The 24,097-nt window shown below is 51.2% G+C and overlaps 9 protein-coding genes across 9 annotated transcripts; 4 read left to right on the top strand and 5 right to left on the bottom strand.

Annotated features, from left to right (window-relative positions):
- Positions 1-2,164: 2,164 nt before the first annotated feature.
- On the top strand, positions 2,165-4,612 carry N7539_009590 (Glycogen synthase; the record flags this gene model as incomplete). The annotated part of the gene is made up of 4 exons (XM_056939185.1): positions 2,165-2,626; positions 2,756-4,118; positions 4,210-4,405; positions 4,486-4,612. The coding sequence occupies 4 exons, from the start codon at positions 2,165-2,167 to the stop codon at positions 4,610-4,612; spliced, it is 2,148 nt and encodes a 715-aa protein (XP_056785680.1).
- Positions 4,613-6,200: 1,588 nt separating this feature from the next.
- N7539_009589 (NMT1/THI5 family protein) lies at positions 6,201-7,445 on the top strand (the record flags this gene model as incomplete). The annotated part of the gene is made up of 3 exons (XM_056939184.1): positions 6,201-6,235; positions 6,349-6,520; positions 6,624-7,445. 3 exons carry the CDS (start codon positions 6,201-6,203, stop codon positions 7,443-7,445), a joined length of 1,029 nt encoding a protein of 342 aa, XP_056785679.1.
- A 572-nt stretch (positions 7,446-8,017) lies between these two features.
- On the bottom strand, positions 8,018-9,948 carry N7539_009588 (putative alpha-1,3-mannosyltransferase; the record flags this gene model as incomplete). The annotated part of the gene is made up of 3 exons (XM_056939183.1): positions 8,018-8,505; positions 8,608-8,747; positions 8,819-9,948. 3 exons carry the CDS (start codon positions 9,946-9,948, stop codon positions 8,018-8,020), a joined length of 1,758 nt encoding a protein of 585 aa, XP_056785678.1.
- A 1,985-nt stretch (positions 9,949-11,933) lies between these two features.
- On the bottom strand, positions 11,934-13,087 carry erg20 (bifunctional (2E,6E)-farnesyl diphosphate synthase/dimethylallyltranstransferase; the record flags this gene model as incomplete). The annotated part of the gene is made up of 2 exons (XM_056939182.1): positions 11,934-12,857; positions 12,968-13,087. 2 exons carry the CDS (start codon positions 13,085-13,087, stop codon positions 11,934-11,936), a joined length of 1,044 nt encoding a protein of 347 aa, XP_056785677.1.
- Positions 13,088-13,180: 93 nt separating this feature from the next.
- N7539_009586 (uncharacterized protein) lies at positions 13,181-13,605 on the bottom strand (the record flags this gene model as incomplete). Its single annotated transcript, XM_056939181.1, has 2 exons — positions 13,181-13,287; positions 13,365-13,605. 2 exons carry the CDS (start codon positions 13,603-13,605, stop codon positions 13,181-13,183), a joined length of 348 nt encoding a protein of 115 aa, XP_056785676.1.
- A 21-nt stretch (positions 13,606-13,626) lies between these two features.
- On the top strand, positions 13,627-15,922 carry N7539_009585 (anaphase promoting complex subunit CDC23; the record flags this gene model as incomplete). Its single annotated transcript, XM_056939180.1, has 4 exons — positions 13,627-13,724; positions 13,787-14,510; positions 14,576-14,759; positions 14,817-15,922. 4 exons carry the CDS (start codon positions 13,627-13,629, stop codon positions 15,920-15,922), a joined length of 2,112 nt encoding a protein of 703 aa, XP_056785675.1.
- Positions 15,923-17,413: 1,491 nt separating this feature from the next.
- Positions 17,414-17,755, top strand: N7539_009584 (uncharacterized protein; the record flags this gene model as incomplete). The annotated part of the gene is made up of 1 exon (XM_056939179.1): positions 17,414-17,755. The coding sequence occupies one exon, from the start codon at positions 17,414-17,416 to the stop codon at positions 17,753-17,755; it is 342 nt and encodes a 113-aa protein (XP_056785674.1).
- A 941-nt stretch (positions 17,756-18,696) lies between these two features.
- Positions 18,697-22,008, bottom strand: N7539_009583 (ATP dependent DNA ligase domain protein; the record flags this gene model as incomplete). The annotated part of the gene is made up of 2 exons (XM_056939178.1): positions 18,697-20,809; positions 20,861-22,008. The coding sequence occupies 2 exons, from the start codon at positions 22,006-22,008 to the stop codon at positions 18,697-18,699; spliced, it is 3,261 nt and encodes a 1,086-aa protein (XP_056785673.1).
- A 424-nt stretch (positions 22,009-22,432) lies between these two features.
- On the bottom strand, positions 22,433-24,070 carry N7539_009582 (SF3a splicing factor complex subunit PRP9; the record flags this gene model as incomplete). Its single annotated transcript, XM_056939177.1, has 2 exons — positions 22,433-23,914; positions 23,981-24,070. 2 exons carry the CDS (start codon positions 24,068-24,070, stop codon positions 22,433-22,435), a joined length of 1,572 nt encoding a protein of 523 aa, XP_056785672.1.
- Between the last annotated feature and the right edge of the window lie 27 nt (positions 24,071-24,097).

The following is a 24,097-nucleotide window of genomic DNA, read 5'->3' as shown; positions in this document are numbered from 1 at the left end:
ACCTGAGTACCTAATACCTACTAGGTACTAACTACTACCTACTAACTCCTACTAATCCAAAGCAAATCGTACCATGAAACGCAGGATCTGTTAGCGTCTTCTGGGATAGGAATTGGGCACATTATGCGCCCCGGAAGAAAATTTTCTCCCTCAACCGACGCGGCTGGCATCTTGCTCGCCAAATCAATTTCAATCTGCTACTGAACAGGTACACTAGGATCGCTCCTGACCACTGACCGAGAGCTTAGTTGGGTGATGGATAGCCTCAGATTGCCCCCCGGGACGTTCCGTCGTGCGACAGCTGCATGAAAAGAATGCGAGCGATGGTCTCTGGAGCGAATGACATGGCCAGCCAAGCCACGAAGGTCCGTGGGGGTTTCCTCGTTAGCTGCAGTAGGGTCGGACAAAGGCTGGTTGATTCAAGCGAAAGGATTGAAGAGTCGCAGAAAATGTCAGTACTTGGACTAGGTACACAAAGATACATAGTTACTGAAAATGACTTGGTAAGTTAGTAGTGGTTCTACTATACGGCGACTGCTGGAAGTACTTCTGATCAGTATTTTAGTAGTAGTGGTAGTAGTGGTAGTAGTAGTAGTAGTACTACTACTTAACTATATCATTCAGTACGTAGTTAGTACTCAATTACTCGCTGATCATCGGGTACTCACCAGGTACCTTGAACCTGGAGAGGCGAGTCGAAAAGCACAGGCCGCTCGGTCTTTCATGCATTCAGTACTCCGGACAGCCTAGGCTCGTAATAATAATCTGCAACTTACTGAATATCTCGACTGACCAGCAACTACGCCGACTACAGTACTAGCGATACTGGCAAAGGATCTAGTCCTCACAGCAGACAATTGCAATAATCCACAACACAATTACTTGCTTGACCATTCCAGTCCGTATGGACCCTAGCGTCACCTCGGCCGAAGGAATCTCAAAGTTGGGCACTATTGATGAACTACCTAAATAAATGCAGATTGGATACGCTTCGGATTCTTGACATTTCTACTCTTCTTAGATTGCGCAAGGTCACGTCTCCAAAATAGTCATCAGCGTGAGTGCCAGAGTACGGCGTACATACTACAGAGTACAGACTACTGTAGTAGACTACCAAGTACCGCGTACAGGCGAGTCACTGCACCTACGCAATTAACTCGACTAGCGTCTTCCTCGAGCGCACCCGCCTCGGATTCACTCTGGTTGAAGTGAATCTGAGTTTTTTTCTTTTTCTTTTCATGTTGTTTTGACGGAACCTTTGGGGGGACATGCTCGTAGTCCCCATTAAATTTCTTTTCCTCATTTCCCTTTTCTGATCTCCCGGGTCTTTCCCCCAGGCCCGCCCGAGAAAAACTTGGTCCTGTACCTGTCCGGACCTTGTTAAGCTTGAAATTTTTTTTTCTGCCACGGGTGTTCTCAGTGACCTCCTTTAAATCGGCATTGCCTGTCTCAACTCTGTCATTTTTCTCCTCCTCCTCTTGGTGTCTTCCACTCCTTGGATCCTTTCTGTCTTTCCTTCGGTGCCGCAGTTCCCTGTAAAGCGTCCTTTGTGAACCTAACGGGCCGAGAACGAGCAGTTGCACGCCTCACCGAGAGCTAGTCTCGTCTGACTTTCTCCGCTTTGGACCCTCTCCAGCCACCCATGGGGTAAAGGCCCCTCCGCAGAATCGTCTCCAGAAATACTCCAAAAGAGAAGCCCAAGATCCAAACATCCCAAGACCAGAAGACCGAAGCGCAAGGCGTCCGGGAACCAACCACATCCCCTCGACCGTGTCCAAGACCTGCTCCTTCGGCCCAGAACCAGAGGAGACGCAGACCCGACCAGGGCTAGCCGTCGCAACAAGATCCCGAGACCATCCCCCCCCCCCCCCCCCCGCGCACAGGCCACCCAGACCGAGTCCGGAGCTCCATTCCCCGTCCAGAGCTTCAACGGTTCGCTGCTGCGCTCAGACGACTACTTCTCTCCTCCCCTCGTCTATTCGCCCCCTCTCCTCCTCCGCACCCTCGTTCGGTCGGTGATTATCTTCTTCTCCTCTACATCTTCTCCTCCCTCGTAATTGCCACTCTCATCCCAAGTTGCGCTGAATTGGTGTCTACACCACCTGCTTTCACACTCATCTAATTCCCATCGGGCATCCAATCGCTCTCGAGCTTTCTGCCCGCCATGGCCGACGAAAACGGAACTGAGCCCATCAAGCGTGATGTGCGGAATCATATGCTCTTTGAGATCGCCACCGAGGTAGCCAACCGTGTGGGCGGTATCTACTCGGTGCTCAAGTCAAAAGCGCCCGTCACCACCGCCGAGTATGGTGAGCGCTACACTTTGATCGGCCCGCTGAACAAAGCGTCGGCGGCCGTCGAGGTCGAGGAATTGACCCCCTCCAGCCCCGCCATGCGCGAGACCATCAAGTCTATGCAGGAGCGTGGGGTCGAGATTGTCTACGGTCGCTGGTTGATCGAGGGTGCTCCTCGTGTCCTGCTGATCAACACGGGCACGGGCTACCGCTGGCTGGACGAGTGGAAGGGTGATCTCTGGAACACATCCGGGATTCCCTCCCCCTCGGCCGATAACGAGACCAATGAAGCGATCGTGTTTGGATACCTGGTCGCTTGGTTCTTGGGCGAGGTACGTTTTCCATCTTGGCGTTGTCGCACCTATCGTGGTGACCCCCGCAGTCGAGAGAATCTTCCCCGCCTGCGTCTGCGAAGATGGGGAACAGCGCTTGACTGACTCTTATTCTTGTCATTTGTATAGTATATCGCACACGAGCGTCGTCGCGCTGTGGTTGCCCATTTCCACGAATGGCTGGCCGGTGTTGCGCTTCCCTTGACCAAGAAGCGACACATGGACTTGACCACCATCTTCACCACCCACGCCACGCTGCTGGGTCGTTACCTTTGCGCCGGATCGGTAGACTTCTACAACAACCTTCAGTACTTTGACGTCGATGCCGAGGCTGGCAAACGTGGAATCTATCACCGCTACTGCATCGAGCGTGCGGCAGCCCACAGCGCCGATGTGTTCACCACCGTGTCTCACATCACGGCCTTTGAGAGTGAGCACTTGCTCAAGCGCAAGCCCGACGGAGTCTTGCCCAACGGTCTCAATGTCAAGAAATTCTCCGCCATGCACGAGTTCCAGAACCTGCACTCGCAAGCCAAGGAGAAGATCAATGACTTTGTCCGTGGACACTTCTACGGCCACAATGACTTTGACCTGAACAACACCCTTTACCTCTTCACTGCTGGTCGGTATGAGTACCGCAACAAGGGTGTCGATATGTTCATCGAGGGTCTGGCGCGTCTGAACCACCGCCTCAAGTCCAGCGGCTCGACGACTACAGTCGTCGCGTTCATCATTATGCCTGCCCAAACCTCATCTCTCACCGTCGAGTCTCTCAAGGGTCAAGCGGTGGTGAAGTCTCTGCGGGACACCATTGAGAACATCGAGAAGGGAATCGGTAAACGCATGTACGAGCGCTGCCTGGAATGGAAGGAAGGTGAGAACATGCCGGACGAGAAGGATCTGATCACAAGTCAAGACCGCGTCTTGCTGCGTCGTCGTCTGTTTGCGATGAAGCGCCACGGCCTGCCCCCAATTGTCACGCACAATATGGTGAATGACTCCGAGGATCCCATTCTGAACCAGCTGCGTCGGGTGGAGCTGTTCAACAACTCGTACGATCGGGTCAAGATCGTCTTCCATCCCGAATTCCTCAATTCCTCCAATCCCGTGCTCCCCCTGGACTATGACGACTTCGTCCGCGGTACCCATCTGGGTGTCTTCCCCTCCTACTATGAGCCCTGGGGCTACACCCCCGCCGAGTGCACCGTCATGGGGGTCCCCAGTATCACGACCAACCTGTCCGGATTCGGATGTTACATGGAGGAGTTGATCGAGAATTCCTCCGACTACGGTATTTACATTGTGGATCGTCGCGCCAAGGGTGTCGACGACTCAGTGAACCAATTGACCGACTTCATGTACCAATTCACTCTGAAGAGCCGTCGTCAACGCATCAATCAGCGCAACCGTACCGAGCGACTGAGCGATCTTCTGGACTGGAAGCGCATGGGTCTGGAATATGTCAAGGCTCGCCAGCTGGCATTGCGCCGAGGTAAGAACTCCCCGTTTCGTCAAATTTGCTTGCTTGATCCCACTTGTACTTTTTTGTTCATGACGGTGACTGACGATCATTCCTCCAATAGCTTATCCCTCCTCATTCGACGAAGCGGAAGATTACTTTGACATGATCGGCGGAACCGATCAGAAGGTCTCGCGCCCCTTGTCTGTACCGGGATCTCCTCGGGACCGCTCTGGCATGATGACCCCCGGTGACTTTGCCTCGCTCCAAGAGGGTCGCGAGGGTCTGAGCACGGAAGACTATATTGCGTGGAAGCTGCCGTAAGTTCGAGCTCTTGCTGCCCACCTAGGCTTTTTTTTTTGGTGCACGAGGAAAACTAACCGCCATGTTTCTATTGCAGTGAGGAGGAGGAGCCCGATGACCATTTCTACCCTCTGACCCTGCGTCAGCGCAAGCCGAGTGACCGACCCCAGTCCCCCCTGGACAGTATCTCGGTCAACGGAGGCCGTGAGAGCCCCAAGGCTTAGCTGTGAATGATCGCTGTCTTTCATAACCGTCCAGCTTGATCCCGTTGCACTGGACCACCTCGTTCTCAATTCCCCAATGCGCCTGCGAATGATGACTTTTCGTCGTTCTTAATGTCTCGTCCTCTATTCTTGCTCTTCGCTTCTTCATGTCGTGTCATTCCTCCGTCGGAGATCAATTATCTTGTTACTCTGCACTTGTTGTGCAGCCGATCTTTGGAGGGACCCAACTGGACGCGTCTTCCGTTGATCCCTGTCTGTTCAACCTCAACCCCCTCCCCGCTACTGTGACCTGATGTCCAACCACCTCTCCGTGTAATCTTTGTCCTTCTCTGGTCTGGTCTGGTCCCGCGCGTCGATGCATTTGAAGCCTTTTGTTTTTCCTACGGTTCTATTGGACAACACGTTTGCTCTTGCTCTGTATTTTCCCTGTCAATTTCAGTCCCAAAGAGTCCAATGTACCCTTATATGCAATGACTATGGCTATTGTCTTTGGCTGTTCTTCCTTTGTCGATTAGCTTCTGATCTCCAAAAGAAAAATTGATATCTCTGTTCATTTTAGAGGATCATGCAGAGGAGTTGTCAGTCGTAGGTAGTAGGTAGTAAGGTACTACGCACTCAGGCCATTTGCTTCTTCTTCTTCTTCTTCTTCTTCTTCTGCTGAGTATCGGTGCTCGCGGTTCAAGTCGGACGCACGAAAGTGGACTCCGGAGGGATAGACTTTCCAACCAGCCCAATCATGCCGACGGAGCTTCAGTATGCTCCGGTGAGTCTTTTGATAATATTGCGTACAACAGTCATCATCGGCTCCCCCCACCTGGCCGAACACGTCTTGATGATGTGCTCCGATTCGCAAATCCCTGGAAAGGGTCCATTCGGCGCGGGGCTCTCTGCTCCGATTGACAGGGCGGGGAGGGGAGAGTGTGAATCAGATAAGTACTCGGTCGTCGTTCGTTGAACTTAGCGGTGCTCTTGTTTGCATCTTCCTTCCCGACTGCCATTTCGTCTTCTACCATTTTGAAACGATCACCCGTAGTCGACAGAAACAACCTTCAAACACCGGTACGATTGTACAGCTGTACGATCATGAAGCCGCGCACGTCTTGACCCTCGCGCAGAGCAGCGAGTTGCTCCCGCGAGGCTCGGACCAAGTCCACGCTACAGGTTATTCCAACAATGGATTGAGGTATTGTACCAAGTATAACAGTCACTGCCGACACGCATGACAGGTGTTCGGTTCCAGTTGTGTCTCTGAGATCTGTCCGCTTGTTCAGTGTATCATTGAGAGATGCTGGATTCAAGAGTCAAGAGCTCGAGGCATGAGTGGGATCGTTCTGAGATTATACTGTCAAAACTTGATCTAGATAATACTAGCGAAAGGACATGCGTGACTCTTGATTGTTTGCCCCCCTTTTTGTGGTTGTGGGTGATTCCGGTTGTCGAATTCCAATACTTGATCTTCTCGAATGGGACCGTTTCGGTTCTCATGCGAAGAGGGCCGAGAATTGAATGGCAACAGGAATTACCTTTGATCTTTGGCATACTGACTTGTTTTTGGTCAAAGATTTTCGATAGCAAAAACCCGTCCAAGATGGCCACTGACAAGATCACCTTTTTGACCAACTGGTATGGCTGACCTGGGAAACAGAACCACTTCATTCCACTCAGGATCTTTGCTGCTTGGCTATGATCCCGTGTGAATTACCACGAAGCCGTAAGCTAAGTATGGTTTTATCCAGGCACGCTACTCCGTACCACGCACCGTTGTATCTCGCCCAGTCTCGCGGCTACTTCAAAGATGAGGGCCTGAAAGTCGCCCTGCTCGAACCGAATGATCCGTCCGATGTCACCGAGATTATCGGCAGTGGCAAGGTGGACATGGGATTCAAGGCCATGATTCATACCCTCGCTGTACGTTTCACGATCATCTCAAAAGATATAAAACCATACGCGCTCAAAAGTCTCTACCAGTGCACGTGAAAAGAGGAATGATTCAACTGACAATTTACTCAAGGCCAAGGCTCGCAACTTCCCCGTGACCTCGATTGGCTCGCTACTGGACGAGCCCTTCACGGGCGTCGTCTACCTCAAGTCCTCCGGTATCACCACCGACTTCAAGTCCCTCAAGGGTAAACGAATTGGCTACGTCGGTGAATTCGGCAAGATCCAAATCGACGAATTGACCAAGTACTACGGCATGACCGCAGACGACTACACCGCCGTCCGTTGCGGTATGAACGTCACCAAGGCCATCATTCGCGGCGACATTGACGCCGGCATCGGTCTGGAAAATGTCCAGATGGTCGAGCTGGAAGAATGGCTCGCTGGTCAGGGCCGGCCCCGCGACGACGTCCAGATGCTTCGCATCGATCAGCTCGCCGAGCTGGGCTGCTGCTGCTTCTGCTCCATCCTGTACATTGCCAACGATTCCTTCCTGGCCAGTAACCAAGAGAAAGTGGGCAAGTTCATGCGTGCTGTCAAGCGCGCGACCGACGCTGTCATTGCCGACCCCGCCGGAGCGTATGAGGAATACGTCGATTTCAAACCTGTCATGGGCACGGCGGTGAATCGAAAGATCTTTGAACGCTCGTATGCGTACTTTAGCCGTGACTTGAAGAATGTCGCTCGTGACTGGGACAAGGTCACGCGCTATGGCAAGCGTCTCGCGGTCTTGCCGGATGGATTCGAGCCCAATTATACCAATGCTTACTTGACGTGGGGTCTGGAGCCCGACTCGACTGATCCCGTGGGTGATCAGAAGCGCATGGTCGAGTTGCAGAAGGAAGTCGCTGAGAAGGGCGGTTTCAAGCGTTTGGAGGTCTCGGCCTCTGCTTAACTTGGCTGACAGCTGAAGAAGCTCACAACCTACTACTTGCTCGATCTGCCCTGACGCATGAAAGACAACACCCACTCTATTCATTCTTTACATGACTGATTACCTTCTGTGGCCCCTGCACTTTATTATTTGACTTGGGAGCCAACATTGATGCACACGAGATGGGAGAATCTAACCCGCGCGTGACATTCTTTAAACAACAAGATGAGATCGTTTCATCTCTGCCGGTCAAACTCCTCGTAGTCGGTAGACACGACCTCTTGACATGCTCAACCGGATGTAGAATTTGGCACAATGGTAGAACTCGTACTTTCAAATGCTCTTGAAGTCGGAACCCACGAAAGCGGAGCATGCCTACTTGAATCACCTGGCCATGACATACTTGCCCTCGCGTAGTATTTCCTATGCTATCCAAAGACTGAGCCGCTCTCGCCTGCTTCGAACGGAATACTCACAAAGGCAAGTCATCTGAAACGTGAATCTACAATTGACTCATCTGCAATGCCCCATTCACATGCCTGAAAAAGAAGCACCATAGATTCCTGTATACGAAAGCTCGACATTCAAAGCCACTACCCTATCGCCCCAACTTTCCTCGCCGTTCTCACTGTCGAATCAAGAGACTCCTTCTCCGCCAGTGTCAACTCAACCACCTTCTCCGACGATAAACACAGCACGTTATCCTCCTTGACCTCCCACGGACTTGGATTTTCGCTGTCAGCCGACTCGACAATAAAAGAGGTGAAGTTAACGGGTTGTAGCCGGGGATCATCGGAGAATTTGCTCGGAAGCAACCACCCATTGAACCAGAGTGGTCGACCATCCACGTCGAGGTGGAGCAGTTGAGGGGCGCATATAGAGAATGTCTTCTTGCTGGTGTCGACGATGGATATTGAGGAGGAGCTGGAATTGTCGTCTCTTGGGGTGTCGAAGTCTGGCGCGGGGCTGTACGTTGGTGAGTCTGGTTTTGCGACGCCGAGAATGGCTACTTTGCCATCGTGAAAGGCGTAGTTGGTGTCTCCGACGAGTTCGAAGCCGAGCCAGAAGGTCTCTTTGTCGCCTGTCAGGGAAAAGACGGAGATGCGTTAGATCGTTGCATTTATGATATTCAATGCCAGCACTTGAACAAGATGCACCCGACTCGGGAATGAGGAAAGCTTACCAAAAACCATGTCATAGACACCCACACGGCCTTCAAACGCATTTCCGTCACGATCTGGTCCATTCAGTCGAGTGATGACCATTAGAGGCACAAAATGCTTCCATTTATCCACCACAACGACCCCGGACTCCTGCATATGACTGCTTGTCCCGGTCCAGAATCGATTGCGTCGGATCTGAGCCGAGATGGGAGGGGGAGGATCCGTTTTAACCAGGCGAGCTTGGACGCCGGCTCGATGATTCGGTCTTTGAAGAAAAGTGCGCCTGTCCTCTGGTAGTCTGGGTGCAAGAACAGAATGGATGGATCGCGCAGAAACAACGAATCCGCATCGATGAAAATGGCCTCGCGGAAACTGGACAGCATGATTGCAAAGGGCTTCAGGGCCCAGCCTTTCAGTTTCCATCCTCGATCGTTGACGAGGGGACTGAGATCTCGCGTGATGACTCCCTTGATCTTTTCCAGTTTCCTCCGGTTCAGCCGGCCCAGATCCTCGTCTCCAAGATACATGACTTCAATGGGCAATTCACAGCCCATGTCCCGCAGAGATTGAATCGAGGTCAACAGGTAGGACGCTTGATGGTTTCCTCCCGTCAAGACGATCCCTTTCCCTCCACTCCAGAGCTGTGCATGCAAGGCGACCAAGTCTGGGAAATACGGCAACGTCCAGGCAAAGAGACGCTCTGATAGTGCCACGAAGTAGGAATGGAACTCTTCATACTTATGAATCAGAGCCGTGTGATCCATCTCCAGACGGGTTGCAATTTCCGGATTCTGCATGAGCTGTTGGAGTACATCACCTCGAAGACGGAGACGATTGTCAGAGGCGATCGTTTGCAAAGCTTCCCAAGCATCCAGCGCACTTTTGAACAGGCGCGCTCGAAGCCCTATCTCGCGAACCATGATTTCACCCGTACCTTCGATCGGGCCGATTGTGTCGATGATCTCAGGCGGGTCCGGTAGGGTCAAGAGCACATTCTCTAGAGATTCGACAAATTGGTCGAGTTCTTTGTCGACATCGTCGGGCCTTGTCTCTTTCACCTCGGCGTGAGATGTTGACTGATGAGTTTCCGAGGACACATCGAGCACTCGTGGCAGGGCGCTGTCTTCTTGCCCGGTCTTTATTGACCCGCTGTCAACCGACGACGACAGCGTCTCCTCTTTGCTCAAGGTGATCGAGTCTCGGGGACACGCCTGGCTGCGACTATTCTCAAGCGAGTACAGAGCTGTCCTACCCAGGTAGCCGAGGATGAATAAGAGGAGTGCAATCTGCAATGAGATCCGTTTTCGCCTGGGATAGCTCACGCGACGGTGATGGCTGGGTGACAGTGTCGGCTCATACATTTTGTCTCGTCGAAATGACATGAGCTTAGGGCTTGACGGTCGGTCCCCGGGAGGTGAATAGGACCCCATGGATGGCATGGGGTGTACGAGCAACTGCTTCAGAGATGAATCGGTCTTGTCATCAGTCTCGTGGTGCACAAAGAGACCTTGATGAAATGATTTTTATCAGTCCTGTCGATTCTGGCCTATACTCGAAAGGTCTCTGTACTGCCTTGGACGAACCTTGCAAGGACCGAGAAGGACGAGGAAAGACAGAAGTATGAACTTTACTACAAGGGTAGTGGAAGTGGCGATCTTCTCTCCAACTGCTAGGTCAGTTTTGGCCTCTGTATCGACATTGTGCATCCAGCAGAGCAAAGTCGGGCACGCGAGACTTGAACTCTCAATTCCCTCCCACTGGAATCGCACCGGACATATTAGACTTTATGGGCTGCGGACGAGGAGGGAAGAGAAAGAGACACATTGCCTGTCCGTTTTCTCCATCTCAGATTGCATTAGTACTAGTCTACTACAAGTGATCCAGTCCTTGTCATCACTCTACAATACGATTCATCCATCTCGCTCGGACCCCCATTTCCCCATTCTTTTCCCGCCAATTACTCTTTCAGGAAACGGAAGACACGCCGTGGGCCACTTCCTGACGGGGATGCCATCCTGCCTGAGGAGTGCGGGGAATCCGGGGATCAATCGGCGCCATGTCGTGTCCTGTCGAACCCAGCTTCCCTACAGATGTTGAACTTTTTTTTCTTCAGAGCATCTGCGACTAGTCGGAAGAAGGAAGTGACTTTCTGCACCTGTGATTCTTTCTCTTTCCGGACCGGTCGCCCGTTGCGCTGTGTATAAGAATTGATCCGGCATCGTTTGGGTGGAGTCATGCGATTTATGCAGAATGGGCAGAAACATGCATGGTCTAGACTCTAGAATGCTTTCCGAGTGTTGCTGCTCGAGTCTGGTTTCATGGTAAATAGCGTGTTTCGCCCAAGTATTCGGGCTGGCTCTATCGTAGAAATCAGTCCTCATGGTATAACTCGGGCAACTTCCTTCTGACTTGGTTTGCTGAGTAGAGCTCCCATTTGTTTTAGTCTGGGGACTTACGTGAATGATTCACCATCAAGTACTGTAGTAGTAGGCACTCACAACCCCAGGTCGGAGAGGCTATTGGATGCATCATGAAACATTCGAGGAACATTAAGCATGGATTTCCCCACTAGTCGATTGATTCTCAATCCGGGCGGAGTCGAAGATGGAAAGACTGTACATGCCGAGCAATTAGAATCGATCACGTCAAGACTTGTCCAGTCATTCTGGGCATCGAAAAGGTTCTTTTAAGAAGTCTCGAGTGGATTTATAGGACCATGCAGTTGGTTCTCTGTTGCGTATAGCTGTAGTATGCAAAGATCTGGCCATAGCACTTGGATGAGGTGTGGTACTCCTGCTCCTGTCTGTTGTCGTTGGCTTGGTCGCGGACTTTTGGTTTATCTAGCAATCCAGACAGTCTTTTGCGGAGAAAAGAACTCCCTCCAGCTCGTTTCCCCATGGCTGCCGAGAGTCCGAGACTGATTGTAGTGGTAGCAGTAGTTGTGTAAACCTGTAGTGAGTCTAGTCACTGTAGTCAGCAGTGTACGACTGTACGTACACTATTTTTCTTATGCCTGTTGTCAGTACTCAGTACTACAAGTACAAGTATCTCCTCATCTACAGATCACTTCCAGCTACGGGGAGCTGAAAAGCTTCCCTTCAAATTCGGTCCATACTCTATAAGTCCATAGTCCATTAATACGCTACTGGTCTACCGCTGACGTGATGCAAGGATTCCATGCAAGTCTCATCGCGCTGACAACCACCACGTCGATCGATTTTCATGGACAATACATTAAGCGGGCCGACATAACACCCCTATCTTTTAGCAGTGGCGATCCTCGTCCTCTCACTGCCTTCTTTTCTTCCCCACCCCCCTCTGCGTGACAATTGGGTATCTAATACATCTATTTGGTGCGCTTGTAAATCTTGCCAAGGAAGGACTCAAACACCTCCTTCTTCAGACCACTTTGCTCGTCCACAGCAGCGATCTTGGCCCGCAGCTCACCAACGACCTTCTCCTCGTACTCCTTGTAGGCCTTCTCCAGCTCCATCTCCTCAAAGATCTTCTTGACCTTGGCCTCCTGCACCTTGTCCTTGCGACCGTAGGCCGAGTCCAGCACCGCACGCTGCTCAGGGGTGGCCCGTGCAATGGCCTGGTTGATCAACCATGAGCACTTGTTGTCTTGGATATCCGTGCCGATCTTGCCAATGACAGACGGGTCACCAAAGTTGTCCAGGTAGTCATCCTGGATCTGGAAGTATTGACCCAGAGGAATGAGGATGTCGTGCGACTGCTTGAGGTTCTCCGGCGTCGCAAGCTGCAGGTACATCAGAGCCAGGGCAACGGGCAGGTAGAAGCTGTAGTAGGCGGTCTTGTAGGTGACAATGAACATGTACTTCTCCATGGAGAAGTTGTCCAAATCGACCTTGTCCTCGGGCGCAGTGATCAGATCACACAGCTGACCCAGCTCGGTTTGCCAGGTGGTCTCGTGGAAGAGCTCGACGAGGTCGATGTAGGCAGGGTGCGAGCGGAAGCGCTCTTTCAGGACCAGGTAGATGGACGATTCCAGCATGAAGGAATCGTTGATGGCGATCATGCCGACTCCCTCGTGGCGGTACCAGCAAGGCTGACCACGGCGAGTGATAGACCCATCCATCATGTCATCGCTGACCAGGAAGAAAGCCTGGAGCAGCTCCGTGAGCCAGCCGAGGATGCTCAGGTGTTGGAATTGCTCATCGGTCAGGGGCTTCTGGAGGAGGGCGAGACCCGTATCGGGCACGGACAGTCCGCGGTTGAGTTTGCCACCGGGGGTGTTGGCGAAGAGAGACTAGAGACAAAAGACATGTCAATTGCAATGTCCAATTTCCTCCCGAACATTTTCTTGTTTCGGTGAATTTGTGAAATTGGAGAAGAATTGGGGCCGCGCGGTAGCCTTACCTTCTCGAACCACTCGAGCGCATTGGCGGGGAGGTTATACTTCTTCGCATGAGCGAGAATATCCTTGGCCAGAGTGGGAAAGACCGCCTCAAAGTCGGCGCGCTTGGTAGTCGTAGCCATGATGAGAGTATGGATTGACAATTATCAGCCAGACAGCAGATGTCTCAGGAGAGGAGGGGGCCAGACTCGAACAAACAATCTACTTTTAGACTTTCAGCTCCCCGCGGGGAGGGGCGTGTTTGTTTCTTTTAGCTGGTTTGCACTGTTTGCCGCCTGTTCCATCGATCGCTGCTGCACGTCGATCTTGTTGCTGCCAGAATCTCTAGGCTGGCGACAGAGGAAGCGAAAAGTTTTGCGCAGTTGAAAACTTACCTCCCAGGAGGAAAAAGACACATACCTTTTGAACTCCAATCGGGTGACTTCAGTTCGGTGTGGCGCAAGTTCGATTGTGTCAACGACGCGCCAAGCCCGCAGTACTTGTTGATCGGTCGAGCTCCGCGGGAACTCAGCGGCACTTGCGTCGCAGCGTGTTCTGGAACAATATTGGGAGACAGTGCCGACCAGACGAGTCGTGCTGAATTGTCATCCCTCAAATCTCTGGATTGTGCCGCAAAGATCGATTCCGCTGCCCCGTGCATTGAGCCCTTGTGCCGAACACAATGGAATTCACCGAGGAAGACATACAAGAGCTGAAGCATCGATTCGAAGACGCTACTGTCAAGTGTTCCGAGCGATGCCTCTACCAATCCGCAAAATGGTGAGTACGTCTTGGACAATGAATGCCCGCGCAACAGGGACTCACCCTCAATCGCACACCAGGGCCGCAGAAATGCTCGATTCAATCGTACCACTTGATTCAGTCGACACCGATTTCGAGTCACCCATGGAGCTAGGTGACACCTCCAATGCGCCGGCGAATCCATACCTTAGAAACCCCGACCCCATGGAAGCGGCCCTAGAAGCCAAAGAAACCCACAAATACCTTCTGGCCAAATCCTATTTCGATACTCGAGAATATGATCGATGCGCCGCCGTGTTTCTGCCCCCGGCAGTGCCTCCAGTGCCCTTGTCCGCAGCCTCACCCAATGCAAAATCAAAGACTGTACGGAGTACCCCGCGAAAAGGCAAAGAAAGGGTGTCATTATCGCAACCTACGAAAAGCCATGCCCAGCCATCACGGAACCCTTATCCAAACATCAGCCAGAAGTCTTTGTTCCTCGCGCTCTACGCCAAGTATCTTGCGGGCGAGAAGAGGAAGAATGAGGAGACGGAGATGGTTCTGGGTCCTTCGGATGTTGGGACGGCTGTGAACAGGGAATTGCCCGATCTGGCTCGAGGTCTCGAGGGCTGGCTCGCAGAGCGCAGTGCGAAGGGATTAGATGAACGGGGGCAAGGCTGGTTGGAGTACCTTTACGCGGTGGTCCTTCTGAAAGGTCGCAATGAAGAGCAAGCCAAGACTTGGCTGATTCGAAGCGTGCATCAAAACCCCTTCCACTGGGGAGCCTGGCAGGAATTGAACGATCTGCTGGGCAGCATTGAAGACGTAAGGATGAGACATTCACCTGCACGAACGCTCCATCAAATTATGCCTACTGACATTGCATTCAGTTGAAACAAATCAAGGACTTCTTGCCGGAGAATATCATGACTCTCATATTCTATGTCTACTCAAGTCAAGAACTCTATCAAGCCACAGATGACACATACTCTACATTAAGCGATTTGCAGGCTATATTCCCCACAAGTGCCTTTCTGCAGACGCAGCACGCTCTTTTATTTTACCACAATAAAGGTGAGATTGTTTCCGCCTATCTGTCTTTGTTACGGACTTCTGGTTGACATTTAATAGACTTCGAGAGGGCATCAAGAATCTTCACCGATATCTTGACCACGTCACCACACCGTTTAGACAGTCTCGATCACTATTCAAACATTTTGTACGTGATGAATGAGCGGCCTCGTCTGGCTTTTGTGGCGCAGATAGCTTCTGCAACCGACAAATTCCGTCCGGAGACATGCTGTGTCGTGGGCAACTATTACTCCTTGAAGTCTGAGCACGAAAAGGCAGTCATGTACTTCCGTCGTGCCTTGACTCTTGACCGCAACTTCCTTTCAGCCTGGACCCTGATGGGCCATGAGTTCATTGAGATGAAAAATACCCATTCTGCCATCGAGTCATACCGACGTGCCGTTGATGTCAATCGCAAGGACTATCGGGCGTGGTACGGTCTCGGTCAAGCCTACGAAGTGTTGGACATGTCTTTCTACGCTCTGTTCTACTACCAACGTGCCGCAGCTCTTCGGCCATATGACCCTAAAATGTGGCAAGCGGTAGGCTCCTGCTATGCGAAAATGGGCCGTCTTGAGCAAAGCATCCAGGCTCTGAAGCGCGCGCTAGTGGCTGGTTCCTACTACGCAGATGACCAACCCGGCATCAGTGCTCGGAAAATCCTCGACCCTGAAACATTGCATCAGATAGCAACACTGTACGAAAGACTGGATGACGAAGAAGAGGCAGCAGCGTACATGGAGTTGACTCTGCAACAAGAGACGGGTGGTATCCCAGTCGGGGAGGCGCAAGTCTCAGATGAGGATGAATACTCATCAGCCTCGGAGCATCCCGCACACAGCGATGAAGAAGGCGATGACGACTACTCTGGCAATTCCGAAAAGACAGGACGACAAGGGCGCTCTCGTCGCAGTCATCGCAAACCTCGCCCGAGCGCATCTTCGTTCGGCATGCAACAAGACGACTCATCAATCGCAGAGCCTTGGCACCACCCAACCGCAACGACGTCAAAAGCCCGGCTCTGGTTGGCACAACATGCCTTGCGGAATGGTGATTTCGATCGTGCGGATCAATTAGCCAGTGAGCTCTGTCAGGACGGCATGGAAGTCGAAGAAGCAAAGGCATTGATGAGGGATATTCGTGCCAGACGAGATGACGTCGGCTAGGCTTTGAATTGGGCAAATATGACTTTTTCTAATCATGGGTTCTTGCGTATGCACCTATATACACCGGATTTTGTCCGCCGGGTGGGGGCTTCCTGTCTGAGCTGCCGCCGCTTTAATGAGGGCGATCAAGCTCAGGCTCACCGAGTAGTAACTGTCAGCATGCGCTCATGCTGAGTGATCTGGTCAAGTGTGCGTAATGCCCTAGTACCAATCCATCGATCACGATCTTTGTCAGTGCAGTCATGTGATCACTCAGTCAATGCTTACTCATCGGCTCACATTGTCCAGTCAGCGAGCTGTGCCTCTTCTTCCGTCCGAAGTGATTAGGGAAAGCGGTGAGAAGGGACTTTGAGCCTGGCTCCCTGCCCCCACCCAACTTTCCTCCAACCAGTCGCACTCATTCATCATCTCCTTTGCAAGGCTTCAACTAATCGTACTGATCGATCATCAATCAATCCCCTTCCCATCTGCCACAGCTGATTCGGCTGCCTTGCTTTTACTGGAACTGCCATACCCTTTAGGCTGGCCCCAAGCGCACCCCAACCTGGGTAATCTGTAGAATGTCATCATCCTCAAAGACGGTGAGTCCTTCCGTGTCTTCTAGTCTTCTCGATACTCATAATCAAGCTAGAAGCTGGATCGAAAGCTGAATAGTTACGCACCACTTAAACCCACGGACAAAACCAAGGAATTCCTCCGTGACTTCTTCAAGATCCTGTCTCCTGACGGAAAAAGAAATCTGGCCGAAGACGTTTCAGGGTGTGCAAACGATGAGAAGCTTCGGCAACTGGTCCAGAGCATCAGAAATGGATTATTGATTCCCATGAAAGCACAGGGTGGCAAAAAACCTACTGAAATCACTCCATCTCCGCGTTCTAGCGTTGAAGATTCAATCGAGAATCTCAAGAGCCTAAACATCGAGCAGGAGCCTATCAGTAGAAGCTCTCAGTCGCAACTTCGGCACCACTGTTTAGAAAGGGATGGTAACAAATGTCTTGCAACGGGGCAGTACAGTCACAGCCACGCCCATCCACGGAACGTAATAACGCCCATCTTAAAGCGGCCTATATCATTCTATTTGCACTTGGATCCTTTCAGGCTAATAACGGCGAGATTCCATTTATACTTGGATCCTTTCAGGCTAATAACGGCGAGGCAGTGGATAGATATACGAAGATTTGGGTTAACCTAAGACGCTACTTTCCAGTTCTTCGAAATATATCCTCTACCTCGGAATAGATTAATTCGGAAAAGAACGTCCTAATGCTAGACTCCCAACTTCATACGGAATTCGGTCAATTCAGACTTATTTTTGAAGCAACCGGAGTTACTCACCAATATCGAATCAAGACCTTTCCAGATACCGCTACAGGGCCAATACGAAATTTACCTAAAAATCGGCTTGTGAAGTTCAGAGTCCACAAAGGAAGTTGGGAACTTCCAGATCCTAGACTTCTCGAAATCCACGCTTGTATTGGAAACTTTCTACATATGAGTGGCCAGGCGGAGATAATCGACAAGGTCCTAAAAGATTTCCAAGATTGTGGTGGGCTTGCCCCGAGTGGAAGCACCAACATCGAAGACCTTCTTGCAGTGAGCGGCCTCTCACTGCTACCCCCGAATGTCGATGAAACGTCCGGTTCCCAAAAGTCTGCAGAGAAGCAACGTCCTACAGAGAAGCAAGATGCAGTGAGCGGCCTCTCACTGCTACCCCCGAATGTCGATGAAACGTCCGGTTCCCAAAAGTCTGCAGAGAAGCAACGTCCTACAGAGAATCAAGGACACCTGCGGGCGAAATTTTCTGACACTGAGAATAAATCATGGACATACTAACTTGGATAATCGGGAAAGCGGTTGTCACGGTCGCAGTTACAGGTTAGGCTAGGTGATAGACCGGGCCACTATCTTTAGATAGCTTCTTAGTCCTGAACTCATCAGCAGAAAGATCTGGTCTTATTGCTTCGGCTGTCCTCATTTTCCGTAACAGTCCCATGGCCTGTAGAATAGTCATGATCAGCTTTGGCTTTCGGTATCTCTCGGTATTATTGCAATCAAATATCACTATACTCCTATATTAAATTCGTTGAACTTTTTAGCCACAGTCCACTTTTTTGGCTATGTGCTCCTAATAGCGTCTCCCACCGATTCCAACTTAGTTTTGAACTAAAAATGGACTTATCTCTGCGTTGACGTTTGAGTAACTCAGGGCCGCTCAGTAAGTAGCTTAGGGTCGCTCGGCGGGCAGCTCAGGATGTCGGGTTAACCAACACAGACTGTGTGTGAAGGAAAGTGTGGAGGCCGCCCTCCCCATAGCTAGAGCACGGCGTTATTTCAAATGAGTTTCGATGCCACTAAGACATGCCCCGCCCTCACGTAACCGCGGTTGGTGTTTCAATAAAGTTTTTATTTTGAATTTTCTGGCCTGGAGTGTATGGGTATTCTTGCTGTGAAATTCATAAGGAACATGGCCCCTGGTGGGTCAGCTCAGCTCTCCAGTACACTATTCTCGCCGCAAACAAGAAGTCGTATTGACCAAGTGGAATGTAGAAAAAGAATATGACGGCCCTTCCCCAGATTTCTGAATATCGATGCGAAGCGCTAGAGGCATCATCCAACTAAGCAGAGTTCTGCAGACATGAGACTCGGAAATACCAAGTCATAGACACAGAAACGCCTTCGGATCAACGCATGTAATGTATCTTCAAGAAAAGAAAAGTCGTAAATCGTCAGGTTTGGTCTTCTGAGAGGGAACACAAGCGTTCATGAAGAGCATTCTAGCGTTTGGTGTCTTTGAAGGGAGGCATGTACCGGTCCTTTGAAAATTCGCCCAATTCAGCGAGATCGGCTGGATCGCTGCGGAGGTAAAACATGATGGGGTGCTCCCTTCCGAGGATCTTGGATCTTCTTTTCCAAGGACCGGCAGTATTATCTGACTGAGCAGGTGCCTCCGAACCTTCAACTTGGTCGTTCACTTTCCAATGGAAGCAAGCATAGTGGCATTTGTGAGCCAGCTTACGCCAGGTCTCTCCAAGGCAAAATCGCTTGTCGTCAGGTTCGATTCCAGAGTTGAGGAGAGAATGGTCCACGAAGAAGATACGACCCTTCTTGACTTGAGATGAGGGGTTGTTGGCGATGGCTCTCTTCAGGCCTCCTCTGATCTTGAGGACATTCTCAGCCAGGGATAGGACTTTCACGTTGATCAAAACGATGCCGTACACCGTCTCCTCAAAGGCGGCCCGTGGGTTAGATTTACTCAGCACTGCCAGCGTTCGCTCGGAGAGTAGAGCTTGACAAAACTGGGAAAAACTTGGGGAATCCTGCTCGCCAATAGGTACGACGCCATCGCCGGGTTGACCAGACAGGTACACAGGAATCGTCATAAGAGGAGACAAGTTCTTTGTGAACTTGTCAATACCGGGTTGACCTGAGTTTCCAGATTGTGTATTGATATTGCGTGCATCGCCAGGATTGTCAGAATTGTGATCGTTTGTCTCGGTGCCGGCTACTGTCTGAGGGGCTTCGTTGTCTTGCGGACCCTGGGCATGACCCTCAGCGGCTGCGTTGTCTTGCGGACCCTGGGCATGGCCCTGAGAGACCTCGTTGTGATGCAGACGTTGATCATCATCCTGAGATTCGAACTCGGGGCTCACCACTGCACAGGACCCCTCCAAGACTTGTTTCTTGGCTGGAGGGATATTTGGCGAGGGACCGTCCTCGGAGAGTGGGCGTTTATGAGTCGTTGCCTGGCCAGTGTTGTGGGATGATTGTGATTTTACGTGACCAACAAGTTCAGACGTTGGGTTGACGTTCTCATCTTGACTTTGGTCTGCCATGATAAGCGGCGTCTTTTCGGCACAGTCGTTCATTTGTAGGATTTCGATACCGGCCTTATGGGCGCTCATGGTGGTCTCGGAGTTGTAAGATGCAGTTGTGGTAGAGGTTGAGGAAGTGGTTGTGGTGGGACTGTCTGATTCATGCGCCAGGTATTGATTCTGCCCGTTGCCACTAACTTTGAGCTGCACGCGCCATCGGTTTTGTTCTTGCGAGAGCTCGTCAACTGGCACAGCCCGAGCATTTTCTGCCAGTAGCTGCAGCTCTTGAAAAGAAGCAGCTTCCTCTAACGAGCGGTCATCGTGGATCTTTAAAATTCGGGGAAACCGCAAACTGAAGTAGCGGGCCCCAGATGGCTTCTCAAAGCCACTGCCCATCACTTCGACAAGAAATGGCTTCTTGAAGACCACTGATACCTTTGGAAGGCTTACTCGACCCATCTCAATTGTCACCTCGTTGAAGCTGTCTGGATCGCGTGATTGAAATTGCCCAAGCTGATTGAGGAGCTGGAGAATCTTCCAGTGCATGCTATGACGATCAACAACGTCGATCCCACGAAAGTGTGGCCGAGTGCCGTGCTGCACCACGGCATCCTTATTCAACAGACACCCGACTAAGAAGTGTGTCCATCGCAGACCTCGTATAGAGGACAGTGCCGCCGCATCTTGAGCGTTGTAGCTCGCACCGACTATCGCCAGATCAACGGTATCACCTAACCCTGGAATGTAGTCCTTCTTGAGTTTGATCCATCGACCAAACTGCTCATTCATTCCAGCTGCATGAATCGAGAAATATGGCTCGTCGGACGCTTTGAGCACGAGGCCTTCCCACCTTTGACAAATAGCTTTGGCGAATTTGTCCTCCAGCCAAAACCGACTACTGGGTTCGCTAAAATCGATCATGTCTTGTTCAGCAAGATCGGCACGTCCGGGAATAAGTTGAACTAGATCTTGCAGTAGTAAGCGTCTCTGAAAGTGAGGGGCTCTAAGGCAGACGTTGTCGTCAATCAAGAGGATATCGAAAAAGATCACCATCAAGTGTTCGTATGGCTGCGGTCTGGACTTCGTTAGACCTGGGGATCACTCTGATTGACCGGGTAATACTCACGGAGAATCGCTTTCGGTCCCGATGTAAGCGCCAGACCGAGGCAGATGTCTTCGAAGCTTGTGGAAGTCTGCAATCCCATCAAGCTCATCACTCCAAACCACCAATTCTCCCTCGAGAATGCAACTGTGTTTGAACTTGCAGCCAGGTGCACCTATATCTAAACAGCGCGTCAAAGTCGGGACAACTGCTGCTCTGTCGGCTGTAGAATCTTTGCCACTTTTGGCAAAGATCTTGAATGGATTCTGTTTGTTCGTGAGGTCCACATGGAACTGACAGTATTCTCCATCATATTTTCGCTCCATGCTCATACGACGACCTCTGGCCATGTCGTGGCAATGCTTCGTGCTCCTTGCCTTGTAGTACTCAGGTCGTCCAATTTTGATACCAATTCGAGGCTTGAAGTGATCCAGCGCCGCAGAGCAGAGACGAGGTACAATGGACCGATCAGGATTTGGAGGGTATTTGTTCATCGGCTCCAGAGATAGCGTTTCTAGTGCACCTTCCAAGCTGGATTGGAACTGAAGAAGATGAGGCAGCAAGAAATGGAACTTTTGAAGTGCGAATTCCCCAGGCACTGTTACAGGCAAGTAAGACTTCAATATCATCCTCGTCAGCCACTTCGCGTCCCGGCTGCTTAGTCTTCGGTAGAGAGGCGAGAGAGCGCTCTCCACATCGACGGCTGCCTGCTGGCGACGAGCTTGAGGCGCCGAGAATCGGCTTCGAGAGGCGATTTTGTCCAGAGCTTGATCAATCTCCTCGGTTGTGACAGCCTCATTACGATCCACGGAGTTCTCCGTTTGCCGCAACACATTCTCGACGCATTGTCCGAGATCTGGGCCCCCAGACGAGCGCCATCGACCCAGCTCTGCGAGTCTTGAGGATCCTAGCCCTAAGCATCGACCAATGACACGCGCCAGTGAGGCAGCTTGAAGCCCATAAACTCGGTCTGAACGCTTCTCCGGTAACAGACACGAGAGAAATGCTAACGCGTCAGTCTCCGGATGATGAATCCGTGCGGCATGACAGTTGAACCACCCGGCGACTGTGTGATAATCCGTTGCGTCTCTTTTCACTGTGGTAGCTTTGACCACCTCGTTTTGTTCCAGCTGCGACAGCAAGTCACAGAGGAACGAGAATTTGAATCCCATGGAGAATCATTCAGAAGCCTCATCATTTCACCAAGCGGTCAGAACCCAAGAATCATTGTCATAAAATGATTGGCATCATTATGAACCTCATTCATGAACCGACCACGCGAAAACTCGCGCCTGCCCGAAACCATGGAACACGAAAACACGTGACGTTGATCCCGAGTAACTTACGCTTAGATGGATGTTAGGGTAGACTACATCATTGCTGCCATTAGGAGCTCTTTTTCAGTACCAGAAATCGATGGGTATTGTGCCTGCTCTTGTAGCGATATTACGCCTATGCAATGAAAAACGAAAAGCGAAGAAATGACCCAAGCCATGAAATCGCCATAACTCCCCCCATTCCTGAATTTTATCGACGATGATAGCACAAAGACCAAAGCATGTAGGCAGCACATTGCAACAACTGGATGTTCGCCTTCTAGAGAATACCCTGTTTTTGAAGACTAGAGATGAAAATGTCAGCATCGTCAGGTGAGCCAAAAGCGGGAGATGAGGAAACGTACTCCAAGTAGATTCTTTCCGGCATAACGTTGCCTTCGGCGTCCTCCATCTGTACGACGTTGTCCCGAGATTCGCGCTCCTTCTTGCGGTCTCGCTCAAGCTTTTCCCAGAGACGCACAGCCTCGTCAATGCGAGTGATTTCACGGAAGAGGTTAGTGTTGGACGTGATTCCCAAGCATTTCAGACCGTAGATGTGGAGACCCTCTGAGAAATGCTTATCGAAAGCACGGCGTCCCCTGTAGACAAAGTTGCCACAAATCTCACACGGATACTCCGTACCCAAACCATGCAGCTTGTACAGCCAGTAAGGAATGGGTTTTCCATCCCACGCAAGCGGCAGCTTCAATGGGTTGTAGAGTTTATCATCTTCTTCGTCATCCGACATGTCTCCATCACCAGCGTGTGCGTATTCTTCCGGGTCTGCCATCATAGCTTCATTATCAGCTCGGCGTTCGCGTTCCGTCATAGCCTGTCTACGCTCAACATTATCCCGAGTGGCCTTGCGGGTGGATTCGAGCTCCTGCGCCAAGCAACGAACACGATGTTCGCGTTCAGCCACTGCGCGCTCTTTCAGACTGAACGTAGAAACTCCTCTTTGTGAAGAGGAAGCGGTAGGTTGTTCCTCGGAATTTCCGGCTGACTTTGCCTCGGCGTTCCGAATGTGCTTCTTTCCGGTCAGATGATTGCGATACACGTTGTCGTTGCTGAACTCTTTCTCGCAGTCCGAGCACCAAATTCCGGCTCCCGTCCCTTGTGTCTGGGGACCAGGGGTATTGTTTTCTGTCTTCTCGCTTGTCCAACCCGGCACTTCTTTAGCGGCCCACTTGGTGTCAAATTGTTCGTCGAACAAGCCGAACATCCTGTCAAGATCCTGCAACGGTCGCGTCCGTTTTATAAAGCTTTCAAGGTAACTCGCAAGGTCGCCAACGTAGTTGAAGTACTTGTCTGAAATTTTGTCCTTGCGCTTGATGTTCATGACCGGTGGTGTAAACTCGTCAAAAATACCCAGATACTGAGTATACGCAATTCGCTTGACGCCGGGGAGGTTCAAGTATTGTTCGTGAATCATGGTGAGATCAAGGAATTGACCGAAAGCCTCCTCTCCGGTGAACATGGCGTCCACATCAACACGGGGAATTTCCCCTTCGCCTGGTTGGCGACGCTTGTATGCACGTTCCAGGTTCTCAACGGGCTCATTTGGATATCGCTTATGAAATTCCCTGATGTCGTCCAGCTGCTTGTAGAAATTCTCGAATTGATCGCCGGTCGAGATCGTCTGCGCTTCTTTGTCGAGCTGTCTATCGGTATCGTTGTAGATCTCTAGCAGGCGCTGTGACTGCTCCTCGATTCTTTTGAGGAAGTGCGCAACTTCGTGATCTCTTGCTAGGCTTTGTCGAATCTGAGGGTTTTAGTCAGGGATTGGTGGACAGAGCCTCGGCCAGATTCACGATTGTCTAACACTCACATTTGATGGATTATCAGCAACTCGGTCGGCAACGGCCTGCTCCAGCCGTTCCAAATCCTCATGGATAAATCGCACATCCTCAAATAACATCTTGCCGGTCTTGAAAAAAAAATTGAT

The sequence above is a fragment of the Penicillium diatomitis genome, assembly GCF_028827545.1.
Source record: "Penicillium diatomitis strain IBT 30728 chromosome Unknown utg000018l_segment0_segment0, whole genome shotgun sequence".
NCBI classification, from domain to species: Eukaryota; Fungi; Ascomycota; class Eurotiomycetes; order Eurotiales; family Aspergillaceae; genus Penicillium; species Penicillium diatomitis.
The sequence above is the reverse complement of the archived record's forward strand: the minus strand, read 5'-3'. Positions and strand labels throughout refer to the sequence as shown.